General features: G+C 46.1%; 1 protein-coding gene across 3 annotated transcripts in view; it reads right to left on the minus strand.

The window, feature by feature from the left end:
- Positions 1 to 10,273, minus strand: part of ZC3H12B (zinc finger CCCH-type containing 12B) — a 111,417-nt gene extending 101,144 nt beyond the window's left edge. The window contains exon 1 of one of the 3 annotated variants that reach the window (XM_033945677.1): positions 9,931 to 10,273. In XM_033945677.1, the coding sequence (XP_033801568.1) occupies positions 9,931 to 10,089 (159 nt within the window). In that variant the 5' untranslated portion in view covers positions 10,090 to 10,273. The remainder of the gene's footprint in view (positions 1 to 9,930) is intronic. The other 2 variants (XM_033945678.1, XM_033945679.1) reach the window with 2 other exon arrangements.
- Between the last annotated feature and the right edge of the window lie 1,588 nt (positions 10,274 to 11,861).

Consider the following 11,861-nt stretch of genomic DNA (forward strand, 5'->3'; position numbering starts at 1 on the left):
TGTATGCCTGGAACAAACTGCCTGAATCCCTACGGTGGGCTCCGTCTCTGGTTAAAATCCCACTTCTTTGAGACTGCTTTCAACTCCTAACTCTTCTCACCTTGGGCTCTACATCCCCAACCCTATATGTCATGTCTGTCTTTCTTTCCAAGTTAAATTGTAAGCTCTTCCTTCCCCTACCCCCTCCGACCTACCTTCTTCCCTACTCTCTCCCCACCCCTCGCTCCTCTCTGTCGCTGGGAGCCTGTCTAGGTATGAGCGACACAGAAATAGATGAGATTAATATCAAATTGTAAAGCGCTGCATCCACCCTTCAACGCTATAGAAGTGTTAAACAGTAGTAGCTTCCTGAAATTGTCACAAAGCCCAGTATCTCCTGCTAGTCTGGCTTTTAGGGGAGGGGAAGACACCAAGCATTGGGGTATTTAAGTGGGTGACTTCCCCTAATCCCTGTATTGCAGTGCTGCTCAGTAGGAACACTTTTCTCAAACAAGACATCCTAGGAAGTAAATATAAATCCTGACATGAATCCATGTTCATTCCCCTTCTAAAATAGAGAATAAATGTTCATTTTCTAGACCCATCCAAAACACACCCAGACCATTTCACGTTACCATGTGCACATTCTTCCGTTTTGGACGTTTCTAATCCAGCTTTGTAAAGCTGGAACAAACATTTCTGCATGTCTGAAATGTGTGCCTGTTAGTCAAATAAAAAGGCATCACCTCCAACCTGGAAGCTGACTCTCATTTCTACATATCCAAACGGACTAACACATCAAGCAATATACAAGGTGTGCACATTTCAGTTATGTCTTCAGAGGGTAGAGATAAAAATAGTCATAAAAGAAGAACCCCCTGAAAAGTAATAACTTTATGAAGTTAAGATAAATAGGATGTCTGTCTGTCAAAGCCCAAGGTAGCCAATGTCCTTGGTCCTGCACGGTGTCTGAGTCTGAGTTGTGTGCTGTCTGAACTCCTGCACTGCTCTAACCAGATGTGGGAATTTAGGCATCATGAAGTTTGAACTCACTGAGAACCAAGGGACGGAGACTACTGGAGCAAGAAGGTGTGTGAGAGAGACTACCAAGGACGAAGGGAGAGAGAGAGTGTGTGCTGGGGGGTAAGAGGACTAAGGGAAGATGGGAGAATTTTGCTAGAGAAAAAAAGAGGCGAGAAACTTCTGGAGTGAGAGCTTTCTGTGGATAGAGACTAAGCTAAGCATAAATATAGGCGAGATGGAGATTGGAAGGGATCCATATAAAAATATTGAAATTAAAAAGACAAATTTACTCACCTTTTGCTTCCACATAGACATAGAAAAGGCAATGCAATAAAGCACAGTGCAAAGTGTGCTCTGCAACAGTTTTGTATATCATCATGGATCAGCCCATGGTCCATCAAGCCCAGTAGCCTGTTCTAGGTGGCCAATCCAGGTCCCTAGTATTGGCAAAACCCAAATCGTAGCAACATTCCATGCAGAGGCTTCCCCAATGTCTTAATAACAGACTATGGGCTTTTCTTCCAGGAATTTGTCCAAACCGTTCTTAAAACCAGCTACGCTATCTGCTTTTAAGGAAGGTTTGGACAAATTCCTGGAGGAAAACTCCATAGTCTGTATACTCCCTGCCTTTTGAAGAGAGGAAAAAAGATTATGAAATTCAAGGGATCTCTAAAGTGCTTTCCTTTTAAAGATGCATTTGAACCCTAAGTCATAACATCGATTCACTTATCCTCTTCTCCTCCCATTCGTGTTTCCCTTACCTGTTCCTTCTCTTTTAAAATGTAGTTCACTCTTTTCCTCTTGTTTTTATTTGATTATTTGTTTCCCAATTTTATTGTAAAGCGATCAAATTTTAATAATAAACATGAAACCAGCACACTGCATATTTAAAGGCACTAGCTAATAAGCCCAGATGTCGAGGACTTCTTTAGCTTTAGTGAGAAGCACGTCTGCTACGTCAATGGAGGAGTAGCCTAACGGTTAATGCAGTGAGCTGCCGTCCTGGGCAACTGGGTCTGATTCCTACTAGAGGTCTGCACGGGAACGGGGATCGCGGGAATCCCCCCTAACCCACGGGACTCCCACGGGGACACCCCTCTGGCCCACGGGACTCCCATGGGGACCCTCCTCTAGCCAACGGGACTCCCACGGGGATGGAAGGCTTTGGAAGCAGGGTTCGTCCATAGAATATAATGGACACATCATCCTTAGTAAAAGAGGGGGTTTATAAGTTAATTACCTGAACAGAAAACAGAAAAAGGGTTCCACCAAAGAGATTCCACAAGGAAACAGCAAAAGAAACTGTGGAATTGACGATCCTGTCAGAAGTAATTGCTGCTTTTTATGGGGACGGGCGGGGATGGAGGTAATTCCTTGCGGGGATGGGTGGGGACGGAGAGGATACTGATGGGGATGGATAGGATCCTGGTGGGGACGGAGAGGATCCTGACGGGGACAGGTGGGGATGGAGAGGATCCTGGTGGGGATGGAGAGGATCCTGGTGGGGATGGGTGGGGACGGAGAGGATCCTGACGGGGACGGATGCGGATGGAGAGGATCCTGTGGGGACAGAGAGGATCCTGGCAGGGACGGGTGGGATGGAGAGGATCCTGGCGGGGACGGGTGGGATTTCTGTCTCCGTGCAACTCTCTAATTCCTACTGCAATCACTTAACCCTTTGTTGCCTCAAGTACATAAAAACAGGGACAGAGAGAGCATCTGTAGTTCAGTGTCTCTCAAACTGTGTGCCACGAGAGTCGTCAAATTCCTACCCTTCTCTTCATCACCCAAACAACCACAAGACTAGGCTTAAACATAAAACCTGATCTAACTCTTACTGTAAACCGCATTGACTCCTTGCAGAGAACTGCAGTATATAAAAGGCACTGCCTAAAAAATAAAACTAACTTAAAGCAAGCAAGTCTTTGTTACCGTTTGGATCTTCTTATCTTTGCAAAGTTGGATTTTGAGCTCTGACCGAAATTATGGGCTCCTTTTACAAAGCCACGCTAAATTGCTACGTGCCCTAGCCACTACGACCTCCTTTTGAGCAAGTGGTAGCTTTTCGGCTAGCACGCGCTATAGCACGTGCGTTAAAAACGCTAGCGCACCTTTGTAAAAGGAGCCCTAAATTGAAAAAGATGGTAGATGAAGAAATGCGTGTTTGCTTGTCGACCATCGAGCCACGTTTTCAGTTAATTTGCATTCAAAACCACTGATTAGCAATTCTATTCTATCTACTTTAATTTCACCATTGTTACAATTACCCAGACATAGCTGAAAGAACTTTATTAAATATCTCTCAAATTTCATTTTTTGTTGGTTTTTCACTTCTCCATTTAATGTGCCAGAGCTAAAAAAAAGTTTGAAGCGCTAGTACCTAACTGATCACATCTTTCTGCAGGCATTTAGGTGCCTGGTTCTTGCTTCCCTTGGAGTTATGCGCTCTGGAATTTGAGCATGAAACTTTTCGAGCAGCGTTTTTCAACCTTTTTACACCTATGGACCGGCAGAAATAAAAGAATTATTCTGTGAACCGGCAAGTGAAGAACACTGGGCTAAGTCGTGGGCCAGACCCCGCCCATTTCTACCCAATCTCCACCCCAGACCCCGCCTCCATAATAGTACTAATTGTAACACTATTTTTCCATTCATTTTTATAGATACACACAATATAATCTTATTAACAACACATAATGGTTAACCACAAAATTAAACTACACAAAGCACATAGACAGCAGATGTAAACTCTCAAAATTGACGTAATTCTATCACTAAATTCAAAAATAAAATCATTCCCCCCTTACCTTCTGGCCTGACTTACCTCCTGGTCTGCTCCCGCCTGGCCATTTTATGCCGCCCCCGGTATTATTTTCAGACCGGCTCCCTCTTCCTCACTGATGCAGTGCACAAAGCTGTGGGCAGCAGCTCCTTGCACATCCCGTGCCTCATCTGGAAGCCTTCCCTCAGAGAGAAGGCTTCCGGTTCAGGCGCAGGACGCCCGTAGGAGCCACTGCCCATGGCTTTGTGCACTGAATCAGTGAAGAAGAGGGAGCTGGTTCGAAGATAACGCTGCATCGATCGCACCGTGGACCGCGGTTGAAGAACACTGTTTTAGAGAATACTGAGTAAACGCAGTAAACGCAGTTATGCACGGTCCTACCAAGTAAAGCCAACAACTGATTGTCAATGCCAATTACCACCTAATTCATTCATTAACATACACCTGCAATTGGCCTTATTCTGTAAGACAGTGGGCATCCCTCTCACTGCGGGGGGGGTTTGCTTGGCAGCGGGAGAGAGTGGGCATTTCTCCTTTGCAGGGGGCGGGGGTGTTATGTGGCAGCGGGAGAGAGTGGGTAGAGAATGACACGGGGACAAATTTTTTTCCCCGCCCCACGGGAACTCATTTTCTCGTCCCATCCCCATGAGTTCTTTTCCTGTCCCTGCCCCATTCCTGAAAGCTCCGTCCTCATCTGCACAAGCCTCAAACACTTTAAAATCCTAAGTAGCAACATTCTAGAGCTCAGATTGTGATGTCATAATGCCTCATTCCACCAATGCCTAAGCTCTGTCCTCATCTGCACAAGCCTCAAACTCTTTCAATTCCTAAGTAACAACATTCTAGAGCTCAGATTGTGATGTCATAATGCCTCATTCCACCAATGCCTAAGCTCCGTCCTCATCTGCACAAGCCTCAAACACTTTAAAATCATAAGTGTTCGTGGCTTGTGCGGTTAAGGTGGAGCTTACAGGAATGGGGCAGGGACAGGAACAGCGACAAAACTGGTGGGGATGAGATGGGGAAATTGAGTTTCTGCAGGGACAGAGACAAATTTGTCCCCGTGTCATTCTCTAACAGTGGACATCTCTCTCGCTGCCAGGGTTTTAAACAGCACTGTCACTGTACAGGCACCCCTGGACCATTCACTGATTTTTGTTGCCAAAAGCTGAAGCCGCTCTTAGAAAATGGCTCGGAGATTTTCAATAATCCACCAGAGTGCTCATTTTAATGTTGACGAGCCCATTTGAATGGCAGTGTCAGACACTACTAGAAAGACAGAGAAAAGCCATTTTGATAATCTGCCGCTAAATTGCGTGTAGGCTAAACCGTCGGAAACCAGTTTAGCGACCACGTTAAAGTTTTGAGAATCTGAGCCTGAGTGGAATAGAAAGGGTAGACGTGAATCAGTTCTTTACTCTTTCCAAAAATACTAGGACTAACGGGCATGTGATGAAGCTACTAAGTAGTAGATTTAAAACAGACTGGAGAAAATATTTCTTCAAACAACATTAAACCGCGTTGAACTTCTGGTTACGCACTATGTTATGTTATGTTATTTCCTGCCTGAGAATGTGGTGAAATCAGTTGTAATGTAATGTAATGTAATTTATTTCTTATATACCGCTACATCCGTTAGGTTCTAAGCGGTTTACAGAAAATATACATTAAGATTAGAAATAAGAAAGGTACTTGAAAAATTCCCTTACTGTCCCGAAGGCTCACAATCTAACTAAAGTACCTGGAGGATAATAGAGAAGTGAAAAGTAGAGTTAGAGGAAAAATAAAATAAACATTTTAACAAGACAGCATTGATCTAAATACTTTGGAAGGTAGAAGAGAGGAGAGAAAGGAATAGATGCAGAAGGGGGAACCGTTGAACAGTAGAATTCTGGAGAAATTTAAATGATAGAAATAGAACAAAACAAAGACAAAAGGCAAAACAATAGATAAGATTAAAGATAAATCATAAGCTGGAAAGAAAAATAAAATAAAACTTTGTCTTCAATCCACGGTTTCAGCGTCAGTGATGAAGTGGAGCAAGTAAGTTTAGGAGGAGCGATTGACGTTTCCAGTTAGCTTAGCAGGGTTTAAAAATGGTTTGGATAATTTCCTAAAAGAGAAGTCTATAGGTCATTATTGAGATGGCCTAGGGACGCAATCTTCTCTGTCACGGCACCACAAACACGGAATTCACTGCCAATTTATATCGGAGAAGAAAATCACTTAACAGGTTCAAATGACTTTTGAGTCCTAAAATTGAGTTTCTCGAATTCCTTTGCACTCAACATTCTTCTGAGAGCTATTATCCCTATAAAAGAAAATTAATGGGTAACAATTCCCCATTCTAATATTCTAACCCTACATGTTCTCCTTTTCTTTTAAACCAGGGGTATCCAACCTTCTGGCTTCCCTGGGCCGAATAAAATGTTTCTGGGGCTGCACAAATGCGCAGACGCTCCAGCAAGGCAGAAGAGGGAGCCGGCAAGACAGTAAACACCCAGGAGCAGCAGAGGAAAACACTGCATCGCCCTTGACCAGGGCCACACAAAATCCTTCACAGGGCAGCAGGTTGGACACCCCTGTTTTAAGCATTGCAGTTGAACCTTTCTGCCTTTTGTTTCCTGTATTGTCGGTGTCTTAAAGTATGTCACTTTTTATTAATACCCATTTTTATACTTTTAAATCGCTTTGAAATATATTGCAATTAAATTTTAAATAAACTTGAAACTTGGAAGTCAGGATTTCCCCAATGAATATGCATGAGATCTATTTGCATGCACTGCTTTCATTGTATGATAGAATAAGCAGCATAAAATCTGTTTTACTACTTGGGATCTAGCTAGGGACTTGGGACCTGGGTTGGCCGCTGCTGGGATTGATGAATCTTCCGTCTATCCCAGTATGACAATTCTTATGTTCTTAAGGTGTGCACAGGGACATAATCTGATCTACATCCCCTCCCGTCCCCATTCATTTTGAATCAGACCCCTCCTGTCCCCACAGTGGTAATGACTTTTCTGTCCCCAACCCTGCACACACCTCTACTTCTAACACACCCTAGTGTGCATGTTTCTTTGGTGACTGATGTGTTTTCCCATATTTTTTTGAACGCTTGCAAATTATTTTTGGAGTTTTGGAAAGGTTTTCCACGTGTCTCAGGAGGAAACCACAGGCCAAGCTCCAGAATGGGAAAGAGCCTTACTAAATCAGGCCCTTCAAGAGCTGCAGCACATATTAAAAGGGAGATCCCTCTAACCCAGGGGTGGGCAACAAGAATCCAGTTGAGTTTTTAGGATTTCTCCAATAAATATGCATGAGATCTATTTGCATGCACTGCCTCCATTGTATGCAAATGGTCTTATGCATATTTATTGAGGAAATCCTAAAAATCTGACTCGATTGCGGCCCTCGTTGCCCACCCCTGATCCTCTCAATGCCTCAGTGCAAAGATGCCTGTTATGGCACTACATTGGAAATATATGAATTTAACTGGTAAAAGTGTAGATATTATGGATATGTCAACTAAAGCTGGACGATTGTTTTATCAATGTTGGTACCCTTTTTCGTTTGACTTTTACATCTTACATCCAAAAACAAATTTGGGAAATTTAGCTAGTATGCCTCTTATATTATTTTTTCACTTTATTTGAATTTCTGCTACCGCTGCTGCCTGGGTGGGGTGGGGGTTGGGAGGGTGGATGGGTGGGAGGGTAGGGATTGGAGTTGTTTATGTTTACGACAATGTGAACTGTTGCGCTTTGTATTTGCTTTACAGTGTTTAATAAAAATGATTGAAACATAACTGGTAAAAGTGTCCAATCATACTAGTACCTACATTATACACCTTATAGCTTAAACATAACTGCCTAAATGTACAATTTATAAAGCTCTAAAAAGAGAGCTCCTAAAAATAATCTACAACTACAGAAAGTTTAGGTATTTCCTAAAGAAATTTCAGGTTTCCATAGTTTAGTAGTGCCCTAAATAATTTTGTCTATGTCAGAGTTTCAGAGGCTTTGCTGTCATCTCTATCACAGCCCATGGGCTTTCTCTGTGTCAGCTGTTTGCCTGACCTTCTCCCATGTGGACATTCAAGGCCGCCTGGGCAAGACTAAAGATTTTCCCACAAGACAGAAAGCTCTCATGAGCTGGGAATGAAGCAGACATAGACACACTCTGCTGCTTTCCCCCAACAGTACTGGCAGCGGCTAACATCAAAAGAAATCGTGATGGGGTCTCTGCTTCAAATGTCACTACAAGGAGATGTGCCGCAACAGGAAAGCATGACTCACTGCCATCTCTTTCGCCCTCCCCAAAGCAACTTTACCCTTTCAGTGCTAATGGAGAATTTCCAGGCTGGGAGTGAAGGAGGAGAAGGGCACGAAAAGAAAAAAAGTCACCCACCCCTATCTTAATTCAAGCCCCTGCTAAAGCAAAATCGATAAATCACCATAGTGATGAAAGGATTATAGCAAATGTCTGAACTATAATTATTATAAACAACTTCCTATTGATTACCAAGTTGTAAATAGATGGCATCATCGGCCAAAACCAGCTCTTTTACCTCTGGAAAGAATGGTAAAGTCCCCTTGCAGACTGCACAAAACTCACCCTGTGTTTTGGCTGCAGTGGTTCCCCCTTTCTGTACTTATATGCATACAGACTAGCCTAAGACTAAACGGAGGTGAAATTCTCTGCCCCCACTCCCATTTCATCTGAAGAGCTAAAGAAAAGATTTGGGCAGACGAGATGGGCCATTTGGCCTTTATCTGCCATTTTCAATATAAATTACAGGCAGGTATAGTATGTATTTTTCATGTCCCTGGAGGGCTTCCAATTTCAGTTTTGTACCTGAAACAAAGGCTTCTCGGTCTGGTGGAAGCCTGACTCTCAATCTAGCCACCTCTTAGTGATCATTTACAGCAGTAGTTCCCAACCTTGTCCTGGACGACCCCAGGTCAGTCAGGTTTTCTGGATAGCCCTAATGAATTTGTATGAGAGAGATCTGCATATAATGGAGGTGGCAGGCATGTAAATCTGCATATTCATTAGGGCTATCCTCTGGGGGGGGTTGGAAACCTTTGGAGCAGACCAATCTCTCTCCTGCATGTTCATTGCGGGGAGCCTGAAAACCTGACCTGCTCCAGAGGTCCCCAACACCCCCCCCCTCCGCGGAGGATAGTCCTAATGAATATGCAGATTTGCATGACTGCCACCTCCATTATATGCAGATCTCTCTCATGAATATTCATTAGGGCTTTCCTCCTGGGGGAGTTGGGAACCTCTGGAACAGGCCAATCTCTCTCCTGCACGTTCATTGGGGGTCGCCTGCTCCAGAGGTTCCCAACTCCCCTCCCCCGGAGGACAGCCCTAATGACTATGCAGATTTGCATGACTGCCACCTCCATTATATGCAGATCTCTCTCATGAATATTCATTAGGGCTTTCCTCCTGGGGGAGTTGGGAACCTCTGGAACAGGCCAATCTCTCTCCTGCACGTTCATTGGGGGGTCCCTGCTCCAGAGGTTCCCAACCCCCCTCCCCCGAGGACAGCCCTAATGATTATGCAGATTTGCATGACTGCCACCTCCATTATATGCAGATCTCTCTCATGAATATTCATTAGGGCTTTCCTCCTGGGGGAGTTGGGAACCTCTGGAACAGGCCAATCTCTCTCCTGCACGTTCATTGGGGGGTCCCTGCTCCAGAGGTTCCCAACCCCCCTCCCCCGGAGGACAGCCCTAATGACTATGCAGATTTGCATGACTGCCACCTCCATTATATGCAGATCTCTCTCATGAATATTCATTAGGGCTTTCCTCCTGGGGGAGTTGGGAACCTCTGGAACAGGCCAATCTCTCTCCTGCACGTTCATTGGGGGTCGCCTGCTCCAGAGGTTCCCAACCCCCCCCCCCCCAAGAGGACAGCCCTAATGAATATGCAGATTTGCATGACTGCCACCTCCATTATATGCAGATCTCTCTCATGCATATTCATTAGGGCTTTCCTTCTGGGGGAGTTGGGAACCTCTGGAACAGGCCAATCGTTCATTGGGGGTCGCCTGCTCCAGAGGTTCCCCCCCCCCAGAGGACAGCCCTAATAACTATGCATGAGAGAGAGGCTCCTTGGCGTGCGCTGCTCACCTGGGCCTTGCCGCGGTCCCTCTCGGCGCCCTGCTCGATGGCCACCCGCAGGCCGGGCCCGGCGCCGCGCAGGCTCAGGCGCACCCGGAAGAGGCGCTGGATGTGCGGCAGGGAGCGCTGCAGCCCGGGGCCTGCGCTCAGCGGCAGCTCCAGCACCATCGGGCCGCCGCCGCCGCCGCATCAAAGCCGGCCCGGGGCCCGCGGCCGCTCCCTCGCCGCCGCCGCCGCTCGTCTCCTAGCAACGGCGGCTGCCGGCGCCGCGCGCGCCCCCGCCGGGAAGAGAGGCCGCACTGCGCCGGGCTGCCACTGAGCCGGTCGACGGGCGCCACCTGCCGCCTCAGCGTCCTCACTGCAGCTGCGAAGCCCAGGGGCAAGGGGAGGGGGCGTTTCTTCAGAGCTGTTTGGGGCTTGCATAGAACTAAAACTGTACACTGGCACTGGTATGCGAATCTTTGTTTTACATTTTATTAAAAAAGAAATACAAGTGGCACTAAAGAAGTAAATAAATGGGGGCGGGGCAGGGCTAGGGGGCCCAGTATACTTGTGTGCCTAGGGCAGGGGTGTCCAATGTCGGCCCTCGAGGGCCGCAGTCCAGTCGGGTTTTCAGGATTTCCTCAATGAATATGCATGAGATCTATTTGCATGCACTGCTTTCAATGCATATTCATTGGGGAAATCCTGAAAACCCGACTGGACTGCGGCCCTCGAGGACCGACATTGAACACCCCTGGCCTAGGGGCCCTCAACGAATTAATCCTGCCCTGGAGCCAACTGCATTTCCCGTCTTCCAACGTCTTCACTGCATTTACAGTCACTTAGAGGTAAGCTCCTCACACTGCACCTATCCTCTCATTCAACAACCCCAGCATCCTCACTGCACTTATATAGCCCGCTGGACCAACTGTATTTCCCATCTTCCAACGCCCTCACCGCACCTACATCACCCACTGGGCCAACTGCATTTCCCGTCTTCCAACGTCCTCACTGCATTTACAGTCACTTAGAGGTAAGCTCCTCACACTGCACCTATCCTCTCATTCAACAACCCCAGCATCCTCACTGCACTTATATAGCCCGCTAGACCAACTGTATTTCCCATCTTCCAACGCACTCACCGCACCTACATCGCCCACTGGGCCAACTGCATTTCCCGTCTTCCAACGTCCTCACTGCATTTACAGTCACTTAGAGGTAAGCTCCTCACACTGCACCTATCCTCTCATTCAACAACCCCAGCATCCTCACTGCACTTATATAGCCCGCTGGACCAACTGCATTTCCCATCTTCCAACGCCCTCACCGCACCTACATCGCCCACTGGGCCAACTGCATTCCCCGTCTTCCAACGTCCTCACTGCACTTCCACTCACTTAAAAGTAAGCTCCTCACACTGCACCTATCCTCTCATTCAACAACCCCAGCATCCTCACTACCCTCACAGACATCCGCTGAAGTGGACCAAGCATCTACACTGCATGCCCCATCTGTTTTGCCATCCAGTTGACGAGCTCACCCTACTGCATCAGTGCCCACACTGCAACTATAGTAATCCAAAGAGCCTAGCACCAGCACTGAATTCTTTGCCTGGTACATAGCCATCAAATGCAACATACCACCCTAATGTCCTCACTGTACTTAAAATCACCCAGCAGCTGAGCACCCAATTGCCAAGCATCATCCACTGCCCCACTACCCAACCCCCATCTACAGTTACTTGGTGCTCATACACTCCCTGCCACCTTAGAACACTCAATACAATACAATATAAAACTTATATTCCACTTCATTACCAAATAGGCTAAGTGTGGATTACAAGAATAAGTGAAAGAAAACAAAATCCTAAAATTACATTTAAAAATAATTATAAAAAGTACTAAAAGAAAACCCAGATAGTCATCTAAAAGATAAATACAATTTTGCCATTCTACACT

This window comes from Geotrypetes seraphini, chromosome 5, assembly GCF_902459505.1.
Source record: "Geotrypetes seraphini chromosome 5, aGeoSer1.1, whole genome shotgun sequence".
Classification (NCBI taxonomy): Eukaryota; Metazoa; Chordata; class Amphibia; order Gymnophiona; family Dermophiidae; genus Geotrypetes; species Geotrypetes seraphini.